The sequence below is a fragment of the Gavia stellata genome, chromosome 3 (assembly GCF_030936135.1).
Source record: "Gavia stellata isolate bGavSte3 chromosome 3, bGavSte3.hap2, whole genome shotgun sequence".
NCBI lineage: Eukaryota > Metazoa > Chordata > Aves > Gaviiformes > Gaviidae > Gavia > Gavia stellata.
In genome coordinates this window covers 41,823,418-41,850,887 of record NC_082596.1, presented here as the reverse complement: position 1 = coordinate 41,850,887, position 27,470 = coordinate 41,823,418, and the positions used below count along the sequence as shown (strand labels likewise).

General features: G+C 38.3%; 1 protein-coding gene across 1 annotated transcript in view; it reads right to left on the bottom strand.

The window, feature by feature from the left end:
* The window catches only part of TOX (thymocyte selection associated high mobility group box), a 221,031-nt gene that overhangs the window by 103,804 nt on the left and 89,757 nt on the right, over window positions 1–27,470 (bottom strand). The window contains exon 2 of the mRNA XM_059815614.1: window positions 4,413–4,478. Coding sequence (XP_059671597.1) covers window positions 4,413–4,478 — 66 coding nt within the window. The remainder of the gene's footprint in view (window positions 1–4,412; window positions 4,479–27,470) is intronic.

Genomic DNA, 27,470 nt, shown 5'->3' with positions numbered 1-27,470 from the left:
GTTCTCCTCCCTTTGGATCATGCAGGTGATTTGGCAGCTGGATTTGTTACCCTTAACATTTATCAGGCCTCAGGAAGGCTACAAAAGCGGTGAGGCTTTGTGCAACAGAGTCCTGATTACATTCTGTGTTGTGACTAGGAAGATATGTAAAATAAACAATATAATTTTATACTGTTCTGTGCATGGCCCACAAATTACAGGAGGAGAAATTACATGAAGAACAATTCATCTCTGAGATTCCAATTATAGGTGTGGGGAAAAAACAATATATTTGTGAGAATTTGGAACGCAGAGCAGTTGGCATAATTTTATTTTAAAATGATAAACATTTTCAGATCGAAGTGCAATTAGTAGTGAAAATGTCATGTAGTTTTACTATGCATGTTTGTTAATACGACTGGCATAACTCACTTAGGAGACGCCTGCAGTGCAGAGTCCTGTACTACATATATCATAACCAAAAATGCAGTACTTACTTACACATATATATAAAATGTACACAGAGACAACATTGCCAAACAGCCTTTTGGGACAGTCTAAAAGAATATAATGAATTTTTACTGTATACTTACACTTCTGGCTCAGTTCCAGCACTGGCTTTCCGTAAAAATCATTTCAAGTATAGAATTATGCTATTTGCTTGCAGCAACATTACAGGAACAGTAGTGAGCCATATGTTGCTACTTAGCAACTTAGTCTATAAGTCCCAAAGCATGTACTGATTTGAAAATTGAACAGAAATGATAATTGTTGAGGGATGCTGTGAGGCAACTTGTCTTGGATTACCAAACTATGCAGATGTTTGATGTTATATAGCAAAAGGAACAAAACTGTATTTTTCCTGTCCAATGGCAGAGCTTTTATTTATGTTAGCCTAAAGGGGATAAATTGATTAAAACCCTTAAAATAATACAAGGTGATGTTTTTCTGGATATGAACACTTTGCAGTAAACAGAAAGAACTGAAGTGCGAAGTTCAGCTTTTTCAGGGTAACTGAAACATTTCTGATGTCTAAATTTTATTTTCTTCTGCAACACAGCTTATTTTATAGCCCAAAAATTTCTTAAAATGCTGGATTCTAGGAAAAGTTAGAGGGAAAAGGCAAAACAAGCAAAACTGACTTCTCAGGGTTAGATCTAAAGCAAGGACATGAGCGTGTCAGCATGTATCAGGACCCCAAAAATCCTGCCTCTGTAGTCACATAATGCTGAAGACAGCATAGCGGAAACCCATCAGTCTTTGGTGCTGTATACCATGACTCAGTCTGCCAACCTACGTCCCAAATAAGCTGTGTCAGACTCTGAAATTAGAAAACGATGCTCACGTCTGACTCAGTCAGCATGATCAGAGCTCGAATAAAAGTTTCTGATAGGACTGTGCATCTCCTAACATGTGGGATTCGTATTTTAGTTAACAGATGTGCATCCATCAAGGAAAGTGGAGAAATGAATTCACTCCTCATTCTGACAGGATTCAAACCCTCATCTCTGATCTCGCAGGAGAACAGCCAAGTTATTGGTGATGGGAGGAAGCCTGCACTCCTCTTGCTGAGGTCATGCAACTGCAAGGCTCGTAAGGACAGATGCAAAATGGACACAGGAGAAAACTCCACGGATTAAATGACTAGGCTTTCACCTGGGAGACAACATTTTCTCATCTCTTCTTATGGGATTATTTGTTTTATATCCAGTAACAGCGAGTGGAAAATGAACAAACAGTCCTGAAACAGGGATCAGAAAATACAGTCACATCCTTTCCTCTTCCTCTCCCTCCCCAGTAAGCCACATAATCTGGCATGCTTTGTTTTCAGAGCAGTGAATATTGTATTCTGTCCAGTTTCAACAAGTAGAGTGGCTGTTGAAATGATAGTCAGTTCACCAATTTTGGATTACCACCAAATGTTTACACCTGAGACAGGAACAGCACCCCATGACAGTCAGTGAAGACCTTGCCAGTACTGTCAACGGAGAGCTGCTTAGCTCCTTTGAGGAATGACTAGCAGCTATCTACATCAGGAACAGGTTCAGGAAGGTTCCTCTCACAGTGCCAGTTCTTACCTAAACAAGAGAGAGGCAGGTTTTCCAACACAGCCCCGGCTTCCTGCTTCTGGTGTGGTTTTTGCCTCCTTTTTAAAATATTGTTATTATTACAGGCATTCATCTATATTCATTTAAAAAATGCTGCAATGGTGTAAGCACCAGGAGAGAGTGACAGTAAGGGAAAGGAGGGTGCAACAGCCCAAGGCTGACGGCTTCTCTCAAACAGGCACGGGAGGCTGTTTGACCAGAGTGCTTTTGGTAGTAACTTGAAATGCTGTGTCTGGCAGTTGAGTTAGCTCTTGCCACACGGATCCCCCAGAAAAGGGCAGATTTTCAACACCTGCCTCTGGGTTTTGAACTCCAGCCGGGAGCCAGACAGCCAAGAGCTCAGCTTTGCCATAGCAAGATTTGAAGCCTGTAAGCCCTCTCTTGGTTCCAGCCCCTAGGAAGCATTCACGGTTTTCTGTCGTCTTTGAATTTGGAAATGTCACATTTGATAGATTTTTTCCTTGAAGAAAAAATCACTTGCATGTGAAATATGTAGGCCTGGATCTTTAACGGTACTTTACACACCTTACTTCCACTGAAACCAGTGAGTGTTAGATGCACAAATATCTCTGAGGATCTGGGCCTTGTTAGCACATGTAGAAACTGCATAAAAGATTAAAACTTATACTCTTAATTTTTCAATATGCCATTTAAATTATTTAAGCTACATGCATACACAGTACAAAAATATCAACAGAAGAAAAATAATTCTGATGTATAAAGTGGATTTGCAATTCTTTATTCAAAACTATTTAAGACAGACATAATGATTCTCTGAAAGGTAGCAGCTGCCTTATAACAGCAATCATTCACAGAGTTTGTATTTCTACTGTTTCAAACAAATTCAATTAGCCCTTGCACTTCAAAACCCTTAAGGCATAAATGAGATGATACTAGGCTGCTTTAATCTAATAGTAATACTAAAACTTGTCAGTACAGTTTTTGGATTAATGGTTAGAGAAAAATTAATAATATAATTTTTCATTTTTTAATCAAACAGTTCTATTCTAAACTACCTCTGGATCTTGGAGGGTTCTTAGCTGAATAAGTTCAATCACGCACAAATCCTAAACGCAAAATACAGTTCGTCTCTAAAGGTATTTCAGAACAACTTGAACAGAAGGCTGGGAAGCAACATGGTGGAACATTTTAAAGACGGTCTTTTTGATTGAACAACGTCATCTCACACAACCTCCTTCTTCCCTGCCCCCAAATGAAGCCATGTACTACACATCATGATTAGTTAGACCAACATGGCTATCTGAAAAACCCCACTTCATGAGGACATTTAGCTTTGAATGTACTGTCACCTTCCAAAGCTGTTGATTTCTAAATGACATCCTGCTTATCTACGCACATTTACTTATTTCCCGCCTAATGAGAGCTCTTCATATAATCCTACTGGTCCTCTCCAAAAGAGGTATATCAGACTAGCCACTGCTGGGCCTGAGATATTGTGTGACCTAGACCACAAGTCTGATTATTCAGGGCAATTTCTGACACAGTCTAACTGACCCGCACCGCTATCACCATCACTTACCAACGTGGAATTAAACTGACAGAAACACGTGAAGTAAATGAAAATTTCTCCCCTATATATAGATGTAGCTACAGGTAGACAAAAGAAAAATTTCAAAATTGTATTTGCTTTTTAAGAAGTAATTAAAATCTTTCTTTCTTAGAAATCTATAGTATCTTAGGGTTCAAGTGGAAAGGTGAAAGATTTTTAAATATACACCTAATATTAGAATTTAGCATGTGGGGTTCCCCAAAAGGGAAAGGACTTAGAAATACCTGTAAAGAATCCATATCACATTAAACCTTTTGGGCTGCAAGCTACAGAAGACCAAGTCATTACCTTAACGCCACTGCTATGGTGTAACATTGGCAACATTCCTCAGCCACAAGATTAGTGTTAAAAATGCAGTTCTTCAACTGCAACTGGCCTATGAGTGATAATTAAAGCTATTTGTGACATGTGTAGCTTATAATGATTAACTTGTCTCCAGTCAGATAAACAAATAACCTGCACCTGTAAAGACTTTATTTCCTGAAGGTAAAACAACTGTTTAGGAAAGATCATGCTGGCAAAACAGCTGCTTGCATTCTGGAGAGGAAACAAGGTAGTATCTTTCAACAAACGCCAACTCTGGTGTTTTATCAGCTCTATCTCATTAACTGGAAACAAGGCTTAAATGCTTTGTTTATAAATTATGATTATTCTTGATTGCAGCAGTTACTGATAGTGCCACTCATTTGCAATGCAACTCTTTGAATTTGTTTAATTACAATTTGAAACAAGGCAGAGAAGATTAATTAACCCACCTGGCTGGCTGGCACATAGTCCTGGCTCGGCTCTGTCATACTCATATACATGTTCTCACCGTCAAACTGCAAAGGAAATAATAGTAAACATTCAGCAAACTTGAATATTTTTCAGCATTGACTGAAAAAATCAGTAGCTATAAAATAATATTACCGCCTGGTTTTAGAGACTTGTAATTGCGTGTGTGCATCTTGTCTTTGATGTTCCTGTTGTCATCCTTATTGACCCTGGATGTCAGTGATTTGGAGTAATTAGCACTCTAGTAATTACAGCTAGCAAGCAAGAAATGAATGGTTTCCTTTCATCTGCAATCTGTTTTAAAACAAAATGGCTCATTTTGTGCACCGTGTATACATATTGCTGTTGGTTGTAATGAAGTACTAAGTGAATTGCACAGTTACTGAGAAAACGAAGATGACAATAGAAACGGCACTAAAATCCATCTTAATGGATTCCAACTTTAGCTTCTGAGCAGAACAAGAGTTGAAATTTCAAAACAAATTAAACCCCCTCCTATTGAAATGTTCCCCTATCAGAAAGTAGGAAATACATTTCCAGACAGCTTTCAGACATCTGAACGTGTGAAACAGTGTCTCTCCTGACCGTATGGTGTAAGAGGATAGTTTGCTTGATGTGTGAATAAAGTAAATATTCATAATCGGAACTGCAAAAATACCCTTCTGTAAATGATAAATACCATTCTGGAAATGTATACAAAGCTTATTTTGGTTCTTTTTCTGCCCTTAGCTGCAGTTAAAAAGTAACAGAAATGTGATAGAAAGGAGTTGATTAAAATCTGAAGGTCTAGATGGAGAAAAACTGTCAGAACTGAAGCCTCATCCTGTACCAACACAAAGAAGTATAAAACTACTGATTTCTTACGTAATCTCGAAATTGTCACCACGGAACTCTTGCCATGCCTGCTCAAGTGGCTGTGCCAACAAGGCAACTATAGTCCCAGTGTCTGCTCAGGAGGTAGGGAAAATTTTTTCAAACCTTTCAAGTAGAAATGAACAACAGCAGGAATCCCCATCACCAGTCATCAACCACAAATTTCCAGCTGTTACAAGGTCTGTTTGAAATAACTTTCACCTGACCCCTTCTGTGAACGCTTAGAATTACATATTTTGGAAACAAGCCATTATTTTTGATGACACAGCGGCATTTTAAAGAAGTCCCCACTACTGAGCTTGCTCTACTCCTACAGAAGGTGGCAGTGAAATATCCCATGGACACTTCTTGATCCATGCTGAGCTTCTTGGGATATTCTACCTGCAAGGTACAGCATATTAAACTAGACCAAGGTGGCAAAGTCAAACTGTGGCTTTGGCAGATAGCTCTACTGATTTTTGCTGAGGTGGCTGAAAAGTTTTCGGCTTCCAGCTGTTCATCCTCTTTTTCTGCCAGAGGCTACAAGGCTTGTAACAGCAGTGGTAGAATTGAACAAGTGCCAGCTCCTGGCACAGCAGTTGACGGTCTGCCCTTCCTGGCCAGAGCTACTTAATAGCTAGTCACAGACTATCTGTCAGAAGTCCTAGTTTCATGGGAGGGAAAGGATTATGCCACAGGCAGAGATCTGCCATAGGGAATAGAATATTTCCAAAGTTTGATGGAATAGAGATAGTTGGATTAGATGTTAAAAATAGGGATTGATGGTTGTTCCTTTATTGTTTCTTGTTTACACTTGCCATTCCTTTCAGCCCTCTCATTCAAGAATGTTCTTACTTATTAGCATTCAAAGCAGAGTTTTGGAGAAAATTTTTTAGCATCTGGATTGTTTACACAATGGAAAAAATGCATTGTTTCTTCTACTCAGATGGACAGGTGAAATTCTGAAGAGAGATTTCACAGCCTGCAGTTGGAAACCAAGCATTCCAGTGCAAGGCCTACAGGAGCTCGACTTATTCAGCTTGTCAGACGAAAGGCTGAAAGATGCCTTGATCACTGTGATTGGTACTTACACCCTGGAAAGATGTCTGATAGCAAGATGTCAGCCTTCCTGACAGTGGTATAATGAGATCTAGTGTTGAGAAATGGGAGTTAGAGAAATTCAGTTCTGAAATAAGATACAGGTTCTTACTTTAGAAGGTAATTAAGCATTATGTCAACAGCAAGCTCATCATTTCTTCGACATTTTAAAATTAAGTTAGATATCTTTTTCAGAAAAGATGCATTCCACATTGTATTTATGAGAAATCCTATGGACAGGATAGTTACACTGGCTGGTTATGGTAGTCCTATCTGCCCTGGAATCCATGATTCCTTAACTCTCCTATTTTGAATTTCCCTCATTACCCTCATATATTTGCTGCACTACCTTGCAAACATGCAAAAAATTTCTTTCTTCTTCTGCATACAGGCTAGATACAGTCCAGGGTTATTTCAATTTATTCTGCCTTCCACAATGCCTGAGCCTGCGACTTAAGAATCTCTATGAAGTATACTAGTTTCAGATAATTCCCTCTTTTGGATGTTTGGTCATGTGTCCTTGCTCCCAAGCTTGCAATCACCAAGTCTGCATTCACAGAAAGATTTCCCTAAAGTAATTTTTCCATGAATCTTAGCGATTTTCATCATTCTGTGTGTTATTGTGGTATCATCTGCCTATCTGATCGGTGCCTTGCTACTAGTGGTGCCTCAGGCATTGATAGGATCTTGGTTCTCAGCTTTTCCTGTTTGTTCTTTGTGGCCCTCAATTTAGCTCTGAAATGCTTTTGTTCTGCCATGGTCTGTGGGCTTAATGTGAGCATGTATCAATGAAACTGAAAACCAAAAATATACCTAAAGTTAAACTTCCTGGCCTTTTGGCTTGGCCTTAAATGAGAAATTACCTTCTGCAATGTTTTGGATTAATTTGTTAGGGTAAATTCTCAGAAAAATATATTGAAGCATAATGTCTGTAAAATCTGAGTGACGTGTTAACATCTAAAAATAGCCAGCAGCTTTTTGTTTTATCACTTAATTTCTTCAATATTCAAACATGGAATTTAGTCACTCCAATATTTAGAATCTGCTTGTTAGAAGTATATGTAAGACATTGTGTAATAGGTTGTATAGTTCAATAAGATTTGATGCAATGTGTATTTTTCCTAGTGTTTATATTTGCAGGATGCGGACTGCAATGTATTAGCTGACACTAACACTGTTGTCATGTTAGTATTTGTACTGCATTTACAGCTAGATAAATTATTACCTGCCCTCAGTCTAGTGCAGTGTGGTGCATGGCTTCTTGGCAGTTCCTAAGACTTCAGATGTGAGCCTGGAAAACACCTGTAAACTCAAATGATGAAGCATATACACATGCACTTCCTACAGCAGGTATTGTCAGGAGATGCCTCTTTTAAGTTCTCAATGTTTACTAAAATGTTTTTTAAAAAGTGAAATTATGATTTTTGTATACCAAAATAAAACAAAATGCTTACTTCAATGCTGAGTTGTTTATTCATCATCCCCTTTCCCAACTACCAAAGAAGTGTGGAATACAGATGACCTATACATCCCACCCCGGACAAAAAAAGAGTATACAAGCCTTCAATAACAAGAAATTCAGAAACACTGATGCAGCACATTCTATCTGTGCCCACCTTGCCAAGATGTGACTATCCCACATCGAAACAATAAACTGAGAAAAAAATGCCAACGATTTGATCAACTGCAAGATCCTACTGTTGTTTTTTCCCATGTGTATCAGAAGCTTCCAAAACAAGCCCCTAAACCCCACAAATTAACATTGAATCATTTCACCTTTTTATACACTGCTTTGTAACATGCAGGCTCTGCAACATGGCATCTCTCAACAACTCTCCTCCAGGACAGCTTAACTCATACTATATCCACCTTGAATTTACTTTTATAAGTGAGGTGATTTATGCAACAGCAGTTCAAGCAACCTATCTGGATCAGACAGTGAGTCAAATGATCAACCGGTATAACCCAAAGATGCCTCCAACGACCAGACTTTTCTTCCAGGTTATACTTCATGCCTCCAGAATTGTCTTATTTTAGTCATCATTCAAGGTCTACAAGAACCTTATATTCCCTAAACTTCCCTACCACTCACTGTGCTTGATTTCAAGCAAAGAAACTGCACAAGCATCACTTAAGCTGTGGATGATTCATCCAAACAGAACAGATGAAACACAAAAGCAGGCAGTTAAATGAACTGTCTTTTATGAACCTATGCATGATGTGCATATATCATATGACATTTCATCTAAAGCTTTCCCAATGTGTCTCCAAGATCTTTCAGTATCATTAAGGGCAGATTTCAAAATCTTTCATTTTAATCTATTAAAAGTGAATGCTAATACAATATTCTGATGTGTGATAATAACTGCTCTTGACAACATTTCTTTTCATATTAAAGTGTAACTGCATGAGAAGTTTGGGTGAGAGCAAACTAAGAATATGAGTGCATTGTAATATGAAAAGATATATAACTGGGAGCTGTTTTTAATATATATTCAGAATTGCATTATATTTTTTATTTAAATGGTTATTATAAATAAAACATACAGGCAACACTATGGCATGGCTAGTTCGAATCTCCCTTAGAATAACCCTTTGTAAGACAAGTTATAATGTTCAACAACCGACATACACAAAATACCCAAGTGCTGTTATTAAATGCAATTTACTCATGTAAGTTAGGAACAGAATTACATAAGCACTGGCTGTTACTGATGCAAGAGCTATGATGGAGTTCAGCAAATGTCCAGAGTGGTAAGGCTGTTTTAACAGGCATGAATTTACCATGGGATCCAAAGCTGGCTTTTGTCTCCCATTAGCATGGCATCACATCAGAGTCATATGATGTAGTCATGGCCAGGAAGCCTGTCTTCATCTTCCCACTTAGGTTGCAGCCAACTCTGCCAGCATTTATAATAATAATTATGAAGTAGCAAAGCTTGCAAGAACCTTTTTTTTTAATTCATTCTTTATGTGCTTCTTTAAATGAAAAACACCCTGTGTGGAGTACATCACAAAGACATTGCAATTAGGTTGCACAAAACCAAAGAGAGAACAGAATTCCTCATGGTGACACCAACTTAAAGAATCTTCATTATAGCCTACATACACAGAAGAATTTGGAAGACAAAAAGGAAGGTGAAATAGGGCAGAAAAAACTAGAAGGGGTTGAAAGCCAAAGAGATTAATTGGAAACAAAATGTATTTATATACTGCTAACTGTATGTGTGTATACAGTGATTATAAATGCAGAGACATACCTGCATTAGCTTCAGGTAGCTAGTTCAGATGACAACTGCCACACAGGGATGAACAGGTTCAAAAGAGGCTTCCAGCCTAACTGTGTGTACTCCCCTCCCCACACGCTACCTTCTTCTATGCCAAGTCACTCTGTCTTCATTGCCAGGATCACCTGTGCTGACTGGATTACAGGGAGAATAAATTTTCACCACTCTCTTTACCTCTGTCTCCTTGCTACCTCATGCTTTTTTGCTGTTGTTGAGAGAAGTGAGGGTTTATTTTGCTCCTTTTTCACGCACAGTTTTCAACTTTTGAGGGAATTGCATATTTCTCTTTGTATGCATATATATATGTGCCCTAAGTTCTGCAGGCATAGTTATATTAGCTAAAAGAAAAAAAATCAAGCACATGGACCTTTGAGCTTCTTCTAGTTCATACTGAAGTGCAGCACAGTATGGTAGTACTACAACTCCTCCAACTGCAATGTAGGCAGGGATGCATGACGAATAATAGCCCATAACGCTTTTGATGCCAAAACAAGCTTGGGGCTGGGGTGTGGAGAGGGAGCAACTTCGAACACTGTTTTGTGCGCAAATGTATCTCAACAGTGATATCCTGAAATGTAGAGATTAAAGGAAAAGAAGCAAGGGGAGAGATGATCAAACTGGTGAAAGTTGCTGTATTTAACAAGTTCAGCTTCTGCGTAAAGCCACTTGGACTCGACATCCCGATTTCTTCAAATGTTCTTCCAGATCTTCAAAGACTGTGTTATTAATCACATAATATAAACACAAATTTCTCCCATCTTAGATTGGAACTGGAAGCTGGATTTAAATTCAAACTTTAGCTATACCTTTTAACCATAGTTTATCCTGCTCTGACAGTGCCCCAACACAATTAATTGTGTTTCATTTTAAGAAAATGTTGCGATAGCATTGTATAAAAAGATTATGTATTTCTAGTGATTTTAGTGCTTACAGCTTATAGATATCATTTGTAACTTACATTATCTAAAAGCCACTAATCCTGAAAAAGCTTTAAAACTAGGTAATTTTGCTTATTTTAAACCAAATGCCAAGAGTGGACATTGTCTCAGGTTGCTCGATGACAAACAGAGTGATATTTTATTTTACTCAGAGCTGCTGAAATGGGACTAAAATAATGATGGGATACAACATAAACCATCAAATGGCTATACTAAAGAAACAGTTGATCTTGTTATGGCAACCATTAAAGATAAAAACAGAGATGCTCTGTAAACATTATTACATGATGGAAAATCCCTTTCTTGACACAGTTTGGCAGAGCAGTATGTCTGTATTAAATTGAAACTCCATTTTGTCTCCTGAACTCCATTTTGTATGCTGTACTGAACACATGTTTAAATTTGCCCAAGACAGGTTACAGTAATGCATTCCAGACAAGCGTCCTTCCCAGGAAAGGGGCTTGACACCTCGCTGAAGGACTATCACAGGAAAATTGTCAAAAAGCAATCTAGTACTATCGACTGTGATTGTTTCTGTTCTGCTGTCTTCCCTCCCTCCTTCCAGGATTGTTTTTCAAAAGAGGAGAGTACTGGAAGACTATGAGATTGGGTGAAAATGCCTGAATGGAGCACCATGGCAAAAAGAAGTCAAATTTCTTTGCAGAGTTGGATGTCCCTGTATGACCAAAGAAAGGTCATTACTGCAGACTGGCAGGACATGAAGAAGTCCTGTCCCACCTGGAACACGGAGAGCCCTGCAAGTCACAGAAAGTTTGAAGTGCCAAGCATTAGAGAGGAGATGGCATGTCTCAAGATTATTATTGTTACTAACTTTCATTCTGCAACTCATTTTCAGGAGTAAAATATAAGGAAAATCTTTTATGTATGTGTCCTGTGCTTTCATTTTCTTACATGTTGTCCAAAGAGTCTAAACCAGGAATACAGGGTATGATGTGTTTAATTAATCCAAGTATAGTGATGTGTGGGCTAGGCATATTGGAGTTGGGAAGGAATCTGCCCCAGTCTCAACAGCTCCCCGGAGAGTGGGAGCAAGCCACGAGGTGGGTAAGCACTGGCAGTGAGCCCCAGAGAGGGTAGCGAGGGTGCTGCTTCACACGGAAATGCTGTCAGACATTTTCTGTACTTAGAAAGAGCCAGAAACAGTGACAAAACTCCCTCTGCCCAGAGCACCCAATGGACTTTCACAAATTCAGTGCTTGGATCAAAGCACGATAGGGCTTGCAGACTAGCACTGCACTGTGTTTCTTCTACAGCCTGGCTTTCAAAGAGGACATGTTTTGAAAATACCCTGCTTGATTCTCCTAGAATGAGACCATTTTTGTCTCATTTTCCATTTATAACACATACTACTGCCTCAAAAAGTATAAGCAGTGCGGTCAAAGTTTTCTCTCAGATTTTTGTGCCTGTGCCATAAATATCCAACCCAGACCTTCTACCATTGTGTTCCCCAAGCTAACTCACTATTTACCACTCTCGTTGCAAGAAAGGGGAGGAACCAGAGGGTTTGCCAAGTACATTCTCAACAGTGGCAAGCTGGCTGAATATCTAAATATACACTGGTAGTTAAAACCTGAATGATGGCACTAGAGCATTTGTGTTTTTCCTGCACTTAATAGAGGTTAATGTGCAACCGGAGAGGAGGTGAAGGGGGGTGTTTAGCTTCCCACTTGGAGCCTGCATGTATCAATGCCTGACAGAGCCTTGAAGTTGTTAGCCTGCATGCAGAGCGCTAGCTGAATGAGGTTACAGCGCTGAGCACAGCGGGCTAATAGAAGTAGGATCAGACTGATAGGAGGAGTGGCAGTGTCCAGGCACAGCAGAGTGTATCAAAGACAGCCCAGGGGAGAGCGGGTACTGTATTAGTCCTTTGTGTACATTTAAATGGAAGACAGTGAGCACACAGAGATGAACTCTGAACTCTCTCAGCTGGGCTCCTGCTCCTTTTAACCTTGGGTGTTAAATAAAATGAAATAAAAAAACCCAGACCAATGCACTGTAGTCTGGACTCCTATGCTAAATATCTCTTGCATATTGAACACTCATTAAATAAACATACCGAGATCAAAGTGGCAACTGCTTTTGTTATTATTTTACTCAATCCACACTAAATTATAGATGTAGCCACCCACTAGAAAAATTGGGTGACAAGGTGGAAAGGTTTGAACTACTAAGATTAGACCTTTCCTTTTCTGCCTACAGTAGCTGAGGAAATTTGTTTAACCTGGTAGGCTTGTAATATTTTCCAGCCCCAACACACCTGGCCAGTTTCATGACAAGGTCTGATCCTGCATCATGGAAGGTGAAGGGAATTGTGCCATTGCCATTTGGGCAGGAACTGGACCAGGCAGAATGGTAAAGTAACAGGGCCCTTCTTACTTTAGTTTCAGAGTGATTTCTGTCAATATTCATCTCTGCCTCATTTCAAATGGTAGATTATGTAATAAAAGACAGGAAAGCATAATAAAAAGGATCTACAGAGAGCAGACAGAAGACTAAAAAAAAAGTATTTTTTGTATATCCACATGCAGAGCACCCTGTGTTGCAGTATGGCAGAAAAGAGGCTCCACAGGCCTTAGTGAATGAGTTTTGCACGACTCGGACAAAACCGTTCCCTTGCATGACTACAGTGGGAGTTGTGTGCAGGGACTCATGGACAGAATTTGACCCAGTATGTTATTTATAGAGTGAATGGGGTATATATAGTTCCTGTGGGAAAGTACATCTGCTTCTACACAGCAGAATCTTAGAAATAGAATGGGCCAGAACAACATTAACAACAAAAGCATAAGCAAAATTCCACTACTATTCTGAAAATCCTATGACAGAGGGTCTTAAGAGGTAAACTAAAGGTAACAATTGCCAGGCAACTAGAAAATCTTGCCTGCGTACTGCTACGCCTCATGTTCAAAAGAGTAAGGAAAAAGAACCCATGGCATACTTAGAAATCCATGGCATACTTAGAAACCAATTTTAAGAAGTTATTGAAAGGCTTGATCATCTAATAACTTAAGCACTCTAGACCAATGCAGCAGAGCATTTGAGAACATGCATAACATGCATTAAAATCATCCTGTTGAAGGGGATGACAGTGTGAGAGTATTTAAAATCAAGCACCCATTCAAATATGTGATGAGATAGGACCCAAGAGCTCAGAAATTTAAAGGAACAGGCATAAAATACTGAAGTATGTGGCAAACTCAAATGGGACAAATCAGCTTAAATTTCTGGTAAACCAAATTATTCAGCACAGTCTGATGGGATCTCATTAGGTACAATTAGTTCAGACCTGGAGAGGGTGATAACAAAAATGACTAATTGCAGGATTTAGCAAAACACGGACATCTGTTAAATGACAAGGGTGTTGTAGGGCTGATACACAATCGTAGTTTACCAAAACAGCTACTGTGGCAGCCATGTGGACAATCCTACTTCCATCCACAGTTACTCTGGTATATGAGGAGCTCCATTAATTTCAAGCGGATTATTTTCATGAAGAATGTCACACATGTTTATTTCCCTGCCTGCATCAAACAAGAAGCTGGAGCCCCATGCATGTTCAAAAGAGGATTTGAAGCAGCACGAGTTTTTACGTTTACAGTTGCAACAAAGATTCAAAAGCTTGACAAGGCTTGTAGCTTGACTTATTCCTTTGCTAGGACGGTCTACAGATCAAGCTGAGATATATTGACAGAGCATTGTAGAGAAGTTTGCTGTGTTCTATCCCAAAACACATCAATCAAGAGCAGATGTGGTTAGAAATGTTAAAAAAAATACTCAAAAGCAGAAGAGGAAGAGTTGTTTTACTTTTTTTTCTTATCGACTTCAGTGAAGATGTGTCCTTGATGTAATGAAATCACTTATCAGTTCTCAAAAACTCTTAAGTGTTCTTTCTGTACCTTTTAAGATAAAATTTGACCTTCAAGATTACTGTTCATTTTATGACTAAATTATTCCATGACTGTTTTCACCTATTGTTTCTATTTTGTCAAGTAGCACTCATAACAACTTTTTTTGTTAAGAGTCTGCAACAGTGTTTCCTTTATACATTTGATATATTTAAACAGAAAAAAAGACAAGTCTGCATGAATATATTTCAATTTTTCCTTAGTTTTGAAAGTAAAGAGCTGAAATATCAAGTTACAGTTGTACCTGTTACTATCTTACCAAAACCCTTTAAAGATGAAAAATGTTCCACCTCCTCCTCCTTCCCGCTTGAAGAAAGAGTGCTACCCTCAGTTCTGGCTGCTGCTTTTCCCATCAATACACTCTGAATCTATTACTATTGTACATTCCTCACAGCAAATCAGATAGCAAAAGTTACTCCAACCTGGCATTATCAGCACCATGGCTGTTGTCTTTCCAAGAGGCCATGCATATCAGCATGAGGCAGTCACGTTAGCGCTGGGAGGAAGCTCCCTGGGCAGGCAAATCCATCCGCTGAATAATCGCAAAATAGATTTCACACAACATCGGCAAAAGCTTATTGTCAAGTCCTGCCTTGCATACAACTCCAGCAACGGTGTTTTCATGCATTTCCATGCATTCTCCCCTTTCAGTTCAGCAATTTTACTATTTTATCTTAAGACCTTTTTCCATCCTTCCAGTCTGCTGAGAGTAATGATTCCTACCTTTTAATAATACTGGTGAACACACTTAAAGATAGATACTCTGTCCTCTTGTTCAGGAAGCCTACTTTAAATTCCTTTAACCTTCTCTGACAACATGTTTTTTTCCAAACATTTTCTCATTCGTAACCACTTGAGTGCTTCCCTTTACTGATGTTCTTGTCACCATCTCATGTGCTGTCCAAAGTGAATGTAGTGCTCTAGCTAGCTGTGGACAAATTGGAACAGGGTCTCTGTTCCTAGGGTTCATCCAGACTGTGGGTATGCATCAGCCTCTTCCTCCGTGCACACTTTATTTAGAAAATACTTTGGTTTTTCCCAGCCCTTAATAAATGAAAACTCTGAAAGCATCTCCTGACCTATACAGTAGCATGGAAAGTTGCCATATAGTTAGGGGAGATAATATGATCTACGACAAATGGTGAAGATCTAAGTTCCATGGCTTTTGGCCCAAGTCAGAACTGTATGTTTTTTTCAAATCAAGCATTTCCAAGATGAATCTTATGATGAAACTAGCTTTGAAACATTTTTACATGCAAAATGAAAGACACACTTTCACCAGAAGAACATGGCTGCTCAAGCACACAGCAGCACTGTGGGAAACCCTGGTTCAGTCCTACTCTGCTATTCCCTCATATACCATTTGTGCACCACAGACTATGGGATAGTCTTCCCATATAATTTCTTGTGGCAGTTAACTTTCTAAAAGTACTTGATGATGTAGACTTGAATTTGTCTCTCATATCTAGCTGAGCACTCTCCCTCACAGTACATTATTTTCTGGTATCGGTCTTTCCAGTTTTGAACAGAAACCACATCCCGGCCCTGAAAAAATCTTCTTAAGGAAGCACTCAGAAAAACCTGGCAATTATGGTTTTGTCAAATGAATATTGGCAAGACTATGTCACTTCAAAATTTCCAGCCTGAGGTACTTCTGAAGTCCCTGAATGCAGTTGAAACAAGCTGAGCTCTGTTATGCTGGAGAGGGCCATGCAGAGACATGAGGGATGTGTTTCATCTTCACCACTTACCATGAAAGGAGCTCTGGTGCAGGCTCCTTGCTGGCAGGCCAGGCTGCAGCAGGGCTGCGATTCACTGGCTGTCATTGCCCACATACAGCTGCTCAGAGGGACACAGGTACTCCGCACCCCATGGTTAGGAGAGGAGTTAGTTATGGACAAGGTGGCTATGGGGTCCCCTCACCTTGGCTGGCATTAAAATACCAGTCCCTGCAAAGTGTGTGTCAGCATTTTTGAACAGGACCATAACAGTAATGTAACAACAAACCCCTTGAAATACAGAAGTGCTGCTTTTTAGACAGATAATCCTATGACTCACACAGTGCAGCCTGTGCATTCATTGCACCGATATAGAAGCAAAACTTAGTATTCGCTAATCTTGCTATAATTATAACAATCTATGTTATAACTGCTGTTAATGAGCCAACATAATTTTTAAATAAATGTGTAATATAACAATATGATTAAAGCTTGATGGAGCTGTTTGTATGCTTTTATGATATAAAAATTACTTATTTGCTTTTGGTGTTTCATTTTCCCCACAGCATCACAGTATCTGCTTCTGTTTTACCCAACTGTACAATAATTGTTGTTTAACTTCAGCAATCTCATAGCCTAGTCAGACTCTAGCCATTTTATTAATCAATGAAAGTACTCTATAACAGTAATGTCATGAAAAAGATGCCTTATCACTTTAGTGCCCCGTATTATATTCTCTCACCTCTCTGTATAAGCTACTGAATTATTAACACACCATCCTCCGGATTTGATAAAATCTGTGATGAAAATTATCATAAAGTTCTATGCCTAAAGACCATTAAATGAGTGCACATTAAACTTGAAATAAATGGCTTGAATAATTTTTGTTTTAAAATGTTCTTCATGTTTGGAAGACTGAAATGCATATTAATACTTTTAAAGTTATGGAACAACCCACTGAAAACTACAGCTTCAATGGTCATACCTAAGCTTATGTCTCTACTGCACATACTCAGAATAACATGGTCAAACCCATTTCCAAACTAAACTTTCCCAGTCTAGAATAACTTGATTCTGTGTTTATCAGGTTAAAAAAAAAAAAGTAAAGAGGGAACAGAGAAAATTAAATGGGCAAATCATGCTCTGATTTGCTGATATACAACCCCAGCAGAAACACAACAGCTGCATAAACGTTACCAAGACCATATTTGGCTCCTTCACTCCCACATTAAAAGGCACACAAAGGACCAGTTGAAATAATCGTATATTTGCTGATGGAGTAAAATGTCCTTTATATGAATGCAATTCAGAATGAAACACCTTTTCACAGATGGGTCCTGTATCAGGGTACTGGTCTGGGACTATGCTGGTATAATTCAATTGATTTCAAGACTAACACTGAGTAGAGCATGCATTGATCAGGCCCAGGAAGTGAAGCTCTACTTGAGACGTAGTTTGTTTTTTTCTCATTTTTAGGGAAACCATTAAATGGCCTCATGCATTCAGCACATAGTCTCTTTTGGTGTCAGCAACAATCTGTTTTGTCATATTCTTCTAAGAGAAGTATTAAGAGGCTCCAGGGTTTTGCAGAGGCTCCAGAGTCTTAGTAGCTGAATTCATAAATAGCTAGTCATATAGTATCACTGTTTCTTCCTGTGCTCTACAGTTCTTGTAATATTCCCAACTTTCCTTTATGTCAGCACCTACAAGTCAAAAGTTCAGAAATAATAACAGAGTACAAAAATGTGCCGTCATTAGATTCATGTTTTGATAGAAAATTAATTTGGTGTTTTATTCATTCATTTGAAATAGTAACTACTGCCTTGGAAAGTATATGGTGATTAATTTTCCAATATTTTCAGATCATATTAGTAATACACAACGTAAGTGTTTTGACGTGTCTAATAGTTTTACTCATAATCATGATTTTGCAGTTCAAGAGTTCTTTTAGCTACGTGAACCCTTACAAGCTAAAATAGTCAGAGCATTGATTTAAAAGCTGAGGAAGTATTTTATGCGTTACAGTGCATCACTGAAGATCTCTTGTTAACACAAAGAACAATGTGAACTATGTATCTGATTTTATTTCTTACTGTTAAACACAGCTCATTGGAAATGTATAACCAGCTCCTTTTAAGAGCACAAAGCAAAAGCAATGTCATGTATTATGCTACAGCAGGTAATTCAGTGTCTTAGACAGGATTAGCCAACAGATTTATCAAGCAGCCTCTAAGGAAAGAAGAGTTCAAGTCTGGGCTCATCAATAATACATAAATAAACTGAACAATTAGGTACAAAGTGTCTATCTTGTCAGACAACTTATTAACCGATAAATGATATACTCACTGCAGACAGTGTAAAAAGGAGAGATACGTAAAGATAGGAAAAGAAGACCTGAAAAGAGAAAGGAAGGTACTGTGCTCCTTAGTGTGTTTGTGGACTTGGCGATTCTCCCCAACTCTCCAGCCCGAGCTGAGAGCTATGATATCTAGACAACGGTGGTTCACCAACACTTCTCTACTGGGAATCTCTTGGCTTTTTTTCTGATAGCTGAACACAAATTTATGCCTTTGCTCTTTAATTAGTGGTCTGAGGAAGAGTATGTTCCACTTTTCCAGCAGACAGCTACTACCAGCATCAACTTCAACTGTTTAATATGCAAGTTATACATAAATAAACAGCCATCCCCAGTGTGTAATGTCACCACTGGGCATTGCTACTGACATTGCGGCCTGACTACTGAGATGCACCAGTTCCTAGGGAAGGGTGGATGAAAGCAGTCAGGCTTACTTACATCTGGCTTACACAACAACAACACGTTTTAAAAGACAACTCTGTTAGTAAATGTCAAAATATAAGACATTTGGTCCTTCTTTACTAACTATGAACAAACTCAAATTTTGTTTTCTTTTCTGTGCTGGCCTGCACTTCTCAGACAGAAAACAAGGAGACTAGAAGTAGGAAGGGCTGTTGCTATTTTTCCCTCAGCCAAGCAAAACAAAAACCATCTTCATTCCATTTACGATCAACAAGTAAGCAAGCAAACCTAGTCCAAATAAAATCTTTTCCTATGCATGTATCCACCTCAGCTCAGAAACTACGAACATTTGAAGCACAGATTTCAGGATTTAACACAGAATGAAAATAATATTTACCTAGTATGAAGTCTTTCAGGCCCAAGTACTCCAAAGTGCTTTGCAAACATAGCTAAATTCTGCCCTTAATCTGTGTTCAGTGCCCCTTGACTCCAGTAGCCATTTTGAGGGGTATATGCAAAAGAAGAATTCAGGCCTTGCACACTTTGCTAATGGAAATGTAAATTACCAGTGAAACACAGCCACTTCTGTAGTGAAAAGGGGACATTGCTCAGAAATACCTTCCCGTGCACCATAAAATCCAGGAATATATAAAAATCCTTGCCAGGTGGACAAGTAACTTGGATGAACTTAAGAGGCTTACAGTGACTTCACTGCATGGTCATCATACCTCAGTTAAACAAGATGGCTGATTTCAAGACTACTCACTGTTGTTTTACTCTAGTCTCGTTTTAGTGAACAGTCCTTCCACTTTGCCTCTGAGCACCTTTGAAAATGTGCTTTTATGTCTTGTCGAAAGACAGGCAGCGCCTGAACAATAATGTTCCCCTGCCACTTACAGGGGAAACTGCTTCTCAGACCCAGAAAGCCACCCTGACGGCTTCCTAAACCACCTACCATGTTCATGCTGGGCCTCCCCAAAGTAGGCAAATGACAGCTAGTGCCAGCACAGCACCTGCAGAAAGACTAGGGTGCAATGTGGGTTCAAGGAGGAAGCAGACCTGGGTGGGAAAGACTGTCTTGCTGGGGAGTGAAAAAAAAGGTGGTAAACAGAGGGAAGACGGGTGTCAAAGCTGAACATCCAACTGTGGCAGCAGGTTTCCGTAACAGGCCAGCTGAACTGTCTATATGATGTGTGTATTTTTTCCCGCTGACTATAGAGGGACTCTAGGACAAATGCATTAAACTTAAGATGTGTAAAAGTTGTGAGATGAATCCTAACTGTTGCACACCATGAAGTGAATGGGATGGTGTAAAGTGTGCACTACCTCTCTCCAGGACCAGGTGACCTCTCTGGTCCCCATCCCTGAGGAGCTGAAATGGCACCACTGAGGCATCGGGAAGCTCCAGCAGAATCCCCATTCTCTGCTTCTCTTGAAGATCAGTGGTAGGGATTATGAAGAAGCTCAGGGATGGCTTTGTCTGCTGTATTGAAGGAGTCCTTTGCCTGAGGGAAACAGTTTTGTGCATGTGCCACTTTTCCCAACAGTAGGAAATAATAAAGAGTGGGTTGTTTTGTGCAGTATAGATGCAGGCGTTTTATACAGCACTATATGCAGAATCAAACCAGCAAAAGCAGTCATGAAGGGTCTTCCCAATGAAGAATTTCCACAGTTACAGCCAATCTACAGACAGGCTGATGGCACTGCAGCATGAAATTATTGCACTCCTGCCCACAAATCCAACCTATTAGTGCAGACTGTTAGTGAAAGAAGAAACAATTTAGCACAATGTTTAAGAAGCAAAATAGACTTCTGAATTGCTGTAGGATAATTTGCACCCAGTTCATGAGTTTTTGCAGAGCCATGAGATGCCTTGATCTGTTTCATATAAAACTTAGTTGAAAATATGTTTCTTAGAGTGAAGTATGAGGTGATAAAAATGTGATTAAGGTGTGCTGGCAATTTTATTTTGGCAACTTTATGCTGTGCTTTTGAATTCCAGTATATATGATGTTTGGCCCTTTTTTAGTTCATAGTCTATCAGCTGAAGTCTCTACATATACAAACATTAATAAACTCACAGACAATAAAATAAAAGCAGTCTAAAACTACATGCTATAATCTTTCTTTAAAAATAACTGTAGGAAGTAATAATGTATAGTTTATAATTATGATATCCAAAGAATTTCTGTTCAGTGAAGCCAAAGGAAATTGCTTACTATGGAACTAAGAATGCGATAAAAAGAAAATTAGGCACTGGCCCTGAAGCTCAAAAACAGAGTAAATCACATATTTCCTCAAGCTGAAAGGGAGTCTCATTTTTCAGGGGGAAAAAAACTCTCAGAATAATGTTTAAACACAGAAGTCCAACTACCTAATCAGAAGATACAGATTAAAAGTGAACAAAACCAGTTTCAAAACCCTCTAAATTGTAAACAACTTTCCTTAGAAAATCCTTGCAATGATAAGCCTAAAGTAATTGTGGGAATCACTTTCTAACTCTAAACTTGGACCTCTCTTTTCTACGCAGAAAATTCACCCCAGCCGGAGTACTGCTTTAATTAATACAGTTGGCATAACACAAGACGCGTTTCAAAGCTTCTTGCCAGTATGACCCTGTAAAATGTAAGTGAAAATTAACCTTCAAGGGGTTATAGGAAACAAATGCTCAGTGGAAGCAAAAAAATAAAAATCTCCAAGTATAACTGTATAACTATCGCTTTAATATCTGTATGTGTGAAAATACTTTAACAAAGAATCCATGAAAAGGTTCACTAAACATTTTCTTGCACTGCTCACATTTATGAAAGTGATTCCTGGAGCCTTAAGGAGGGTTAAAGCACTCTCAGACTATAAGCAATGAAAACAGCATGATTTACACAATCTATGTTCTTTGTCAAAATTAACTAGTGTATCACTGTATAAGATCTTTTCGCTGACAGGAGCTTACTGTATGATGGAGATGCTGGAATCCTCCTTACACTGGTTGTACCTGGCATGCCGTGCTGTGCCTGTACAATGATAGAATGAAAACTCACAGGAAAACCTCAGGCTATCCATCTCTGCTGCTCAAGCTAGTGGATGTGGCTCACTGAAGGTATGTAGAAATAGATGTTTGCAGAAGTAAAATGAAAGTCAAGCTGAATTTGACAAGCACAGGTTACATTAGAATTATGTTACCCAAGTCCAAGAAAAAAAATTTTCAGTCTTTCAGATCTTTACAATTAAATGACAATCACAGCTGATTGACTAGTTCCTGCCTATTATCACTCTGTACCTACAGACGAGGATTACTACAGTAATGACTGACAGAGCTTCCTGATTTGAAAATATACGTTTAAAAACATTAGAGTATTTCACTGAGCTCATCCATTTTACATCTCTTCTAGGAAAAAAAAAATAAAATCCATCCCCACAGTTTATGTTTTCAGGATCACCTTCTGCAAGCACAAACCACTGCTTGTCCAAATAGCATGTGTAAAACAGATATACATTCACAGCCCTACCAGCTTACCTGAAGTTAGTGCATCATTCATACTTCTACCTGTCTGTGCTAGCTCACATCCTGAGTCCTTAAAGAACAAGGAAAACCATGCAAGCAGAGAAGGCACATCCTTGGAAAGTCACGTGAGGCCAAAGAACTGATTTTTCCCTCTTGCCCCAGAACATGCAGAATTACTTAAGTAAGAAAATAATATTGTTGTGAAAACTTGTAAGAAGATGTTGAAAGATGCTCTTCATAAGGAAGATTCACTTGGAAATTACATTATATCATAAGGAACAGATAACAAACAACTACTTATGACTTTGCAGTCAGTGAATTATAGTCTAAGCGATTACAAAATTTTCTGCCTAACTATAAGGAAGCACTGTAGTCATATTTAACTGTTCCGCAGTTTATTTGTTACCTCTTTAATCAAATCTAAGGGCTGCCATGAAGGTTGCATGTGCCTTTTTGGTCATTCCACCTCCCATTAGCATGGAGAACATCCCATTGTTCTCCAGCAATATGTTCTTACATTCCATACTTGTTCCAATATTCAGATAAAAACAGAAGTCAAGCTTTGAGTACACTTTAGGTAGAAGAAAGTTCAAAGCAGGAGATAGCTTAGAAATTGTTGCAACGATAGTTACTAAAAAAGATAAAAATCGTCTTATCATTTTAAGCAAAGTATTCTGAAGGATGCGGGTTTGTGGGATAAGGGCTTGTTAGAGAGAAGATGAAATTTTTCCTCTTCTAATCTGTTTAACCGATTTTCTGAAGAAAGCCACAGGGAGTGCTTATGTTTGGAATCTGCACAATAGGAATTGTGGTATCTGCTACAGCATTTATCCTTGTGTGAACCATTACACAAGTAAAGTAAATGAGTAAGGAATCATTGTGTGGTTTTATGGTGGGGACTGAGAATTATTTTGCTTGATGTATCTAAGCCATTGTTTTTAATCAACTTGTCCTTGACTGGTCTTGATGCTTCATTCCTCAATGGAGGGCAACTAACTCTTTGCATTTCTGTGGAAAAATAATTTCCACAAGAACACATGCAGAGAAGGAGTTAAAACTGAAATACATTGAGTTGTGTTTTGGCTCTTCGTTTTAACATAGCACTGAAAATGGACTAGTATGATATGGCCAAAGTGTCTCAATAAGTTCTATAGAGGGAGGAGAAAAAAACCACAAACAAAGCTCAGGGGTAGGGGGCAGGTTAATAAGCGTAACAGTAAGGCAAATGTTAGTATGATTTAATGGGTTCAGAAGTTCAAAAAGAAAAAAAGGAGACCAGACTTTCAAACTGAGTTTTCACACATCGTACTTCTCATGTAAGTCTCTCCCATACAGTCATTAAGATTCTACAGTTAGAAAAAGATACATGCTAGAGGTACACATTTCAGCAGCTGTAGTATCTGCTGCATTTCTCCTTCTATGCATCACTGCATAAGCTTAGTTGGTGTGTGTACACACAAACAAATTACAGGAAATATTTTTCACATTGTACTAATAACTTCTGTTGATTTTTCAGGAAATACAACAATATGATACACTTTGGAAGAACTGCATTTAGTTCCATTTGAAAATGAAGCCCTATCAGTCAAAATAAAGTAAAATGAAATTTATAAAGGTTATATCATATTTATGCATTTACTAAATATAAAAATCAACATATGGTGCAATGTTGCCATATGTTTGATTTTCTAAGAGCAGATTTCCAATGTGGTAGTAGAGTTCCCCACAACAACAGATCATTAGCTTTGAATTTCCTTTAAAACTCTTTCTAAAGAAAAACAGCCAAAAAGTATCCAAGTATAAAAGAGAGACATGATCTATGGGTCGTATCTACAATAGATAACAAAATATAAAATGGAGACTAAAATGTGCATTTGCACAACGCATATACAATATGTACTTATTGCAACTTAATAAGATCACTTATTGCTCACAATACAGCAGAAGTGAGTGACTGAGGATTTTCTGATCTACTAGGTGTGTGAATTTGAAAAATACATCAGAAGAGCCACAATTCTGATATGAAGCAAGAACTATAAAAAGCCTCTTTCAGAATAAAATCATGAGGAAATATTCTTTTTTGTTGTTGTTGTTCACTGAGAGATTATTTGAAAGCCATAGTTTAATCTGGTCAATTTTGGTTTGGACCCCTGCCATGGATCACCTCTAATGCAGTTTAGGTATTCTGCAATAAATATAAGTGCACTTTAAATTTAAGAATAAATTATAAGCTGTCAAATATTTTACAGTAAAGTGTTTGTATATATCAGAATTTTAAATATTTCAGCAGAAGCATTGGTGATCTGTTGAGTTACACTGCCGTACACCTGGTTCTGGTTGCTTTAAAAACACCTCAGCTCCTTCTTCCTAAAGAGTTAAATACTGCCACCGGGCAGCCAGTGAAAAATTTGGAAATTCCATTCTTAGTCCTGTTTTTGATTTCCCTGTATGGACTTAGGTTAAATAGTTCTTTATGCCAATGTCAGCAAAATAATATAAAGATACAACATCAATCCCTATTTTGAGTGTTTTGTGGAAGACTTATTTTCAAATGTCTTTTGAAAGCTCTTTGATCTCTGGTGCCAAGCCGTCAGAAAAAAAAGCCAAATAAATACAAAAAAAACCCTATTACTACTTTCACTTTGGTGTTAGCAGTGTCTAAAATGGGTGTATTTATCTATTCTGCTAATATTTAGGAACACCTGTAAAGCATTACAGGTGAGTGCATTACAGCTAATGTTTGAGAATTCTGGTTGGTTAGTTAAAACTGGAAAAACTCACGTTTAAGTGGTGAACCAAAACAACATTCAGTGAGAGACTGGAACATGTAATCTAAAAAACAGAGTAGTAAAACTGCAATGGACATAAAAAGAAAAGCAGTATCACCCACATAAGGAGCAAGTCACTCAAAAGGTGAAAGTCCAGCCTTTTCTCTTGTGGGTGTCTTCCCTCTACATTACAGAGCGGGCAAACAAGCAATGGAGCCATTTGAGCAAGGACCGGTCATGAGTGTAGCACAGCCAGAGACTGTGAAAGCAGTTGAAAAAAGGAACATGAAAGTCAGAGCAAAGATTGGAGAGACTTGCCAATGTCAAGGATTGTCTCCAGAACAAAGGAATAATAACGGCTCCTGAAAAGCAGTTGGCATCATGCCCTTTGACAGCGGATTCCAAAATGGCCCCTGAGCCTTCCTGCTTGACTTCACTTACTAATAATTTATTCTATAGATCACAGCTAGGAGTGCTCCTTTACCTCTTGTGTTTGAAGATGTAACATTGGCTGAAATGGAAGAAAAGTCATCTCCAACTTTGTCAAGCATAACTTTGTTGGCATGATTGCAGACAAGGCCCCTTAGATCTGGATCACCCAATCTACAAAAATATTTTAACTTTTTTTTAGCAAGAAGTGTTCAAATCTGCTGCCAAATGCTACCAGGGTACTCTTAGATCATGAATCTGTTCCATGCTACAGCAGTGAGAAGAAAATATCTCTGCATCTTGTGCATATGCTAAATGATTGGAAAGACTCCCACATTTACTTCTATGGACTTCAGATAAGGCCTCGAAAGGAAAAAGAGATTAACCAGATTTGCAGGGGAAGAAAATTAAATTAATACTCATGGAGAATGGACTGTGTACAAACAACTTGTTAATATGAAAAGGATGGCATAAGAAACTAAGCTCAAACGACTGGGTGAGAATTTATAGTTAAGCAGTGAAGAGCAGGGGAAATGACTTAAATTCACCAGGAAATTATACTGACAATTATACAAAGGAAAATATTTGTGATGTAACTGCTAACTCATAAGAAATAAGAAATCAAAATAGATTTACTCTTCCAATGAGTTCCGCTTATAGCATTCGGCTTCAAATTACAGAGTTCCACATTGTCAAGTTCAGGCAGGATCACGGATTTTACCACCATCCACTTCAGTCACAGCTTTGTACAATTAACTCTGTCAAAAGCTTACAGATGTTGTTAAGCAGGCAACTGGCCATAAATCAGAACCCCTTAGATTTTAAGAACACAGTCCACAAAGAGGTAATACATATATGCTCTCTAGTGTGTATATATGTACATATCCACTAAAAAAGATAGTTGTACACACTTTTCTGTCAAATTTACTCAATTTACCAATCAAAACATCTCTACTATTTCGAGCCTGTAGGGTTAACAGAGTCAATGAAAACTGTCTTTTGTCTTCCTGCATCACCACCAATGACAATCATTCCACATATTTTTTTTCAAAAGAGAAATAACAATGTTCAAAATAGAATGAAAACTAAAAAGAGCAAGAAAGTGTAAGGCTGAAAGTTTGTGCCATTTCCAAGCCTTCTTTTGTCTACCAAAACAATGGGTAATATTAAATACTATTTTGCAGCAATGCAAATAGACCTACAGTATTCAACTTAACATCACTGCAGCTCCTGTTAAACTCCAGCTGGAGTAAGAGGAGCTTTGCTTCCCACCACCTTTTACAATGCACACACAACAGTGGCAACCACAGTAGGCATACGAAGGACTATTTAGTAGTTCAGACCTTGCTGCTTGTCTGAACAGGCCATTCTCCACCACCAAGACAGATGTGGAGGGTCAGATTCTCTTTTGCATAACATTTTTTGAGGTAAACTGTAACATGTTCATTTAACATAATGCTTTAGCAAAAGCACCCTCACTAATCAGCTCTAACAGTAATAAAGAACAGAAAATAATCTGAAAAATGAACACAAAAATGAAACACTTAAAAAAAGCCATATTTAAAAACTTAACTTATATGGAGTTACTAAATAAATTATTGATTTATTATTATACATCCAGACATAAGTTTTACTTGAAGAATGTCCAGAGCAATTATCTATTCAGCAATTTACTCATGTCATATACTGAATAAGGCTGCAATAGCTTCCTTTAGTAATAATCACTTAAAAAAAAGTCACAGTAATCTCTGGATTTCTAGCAT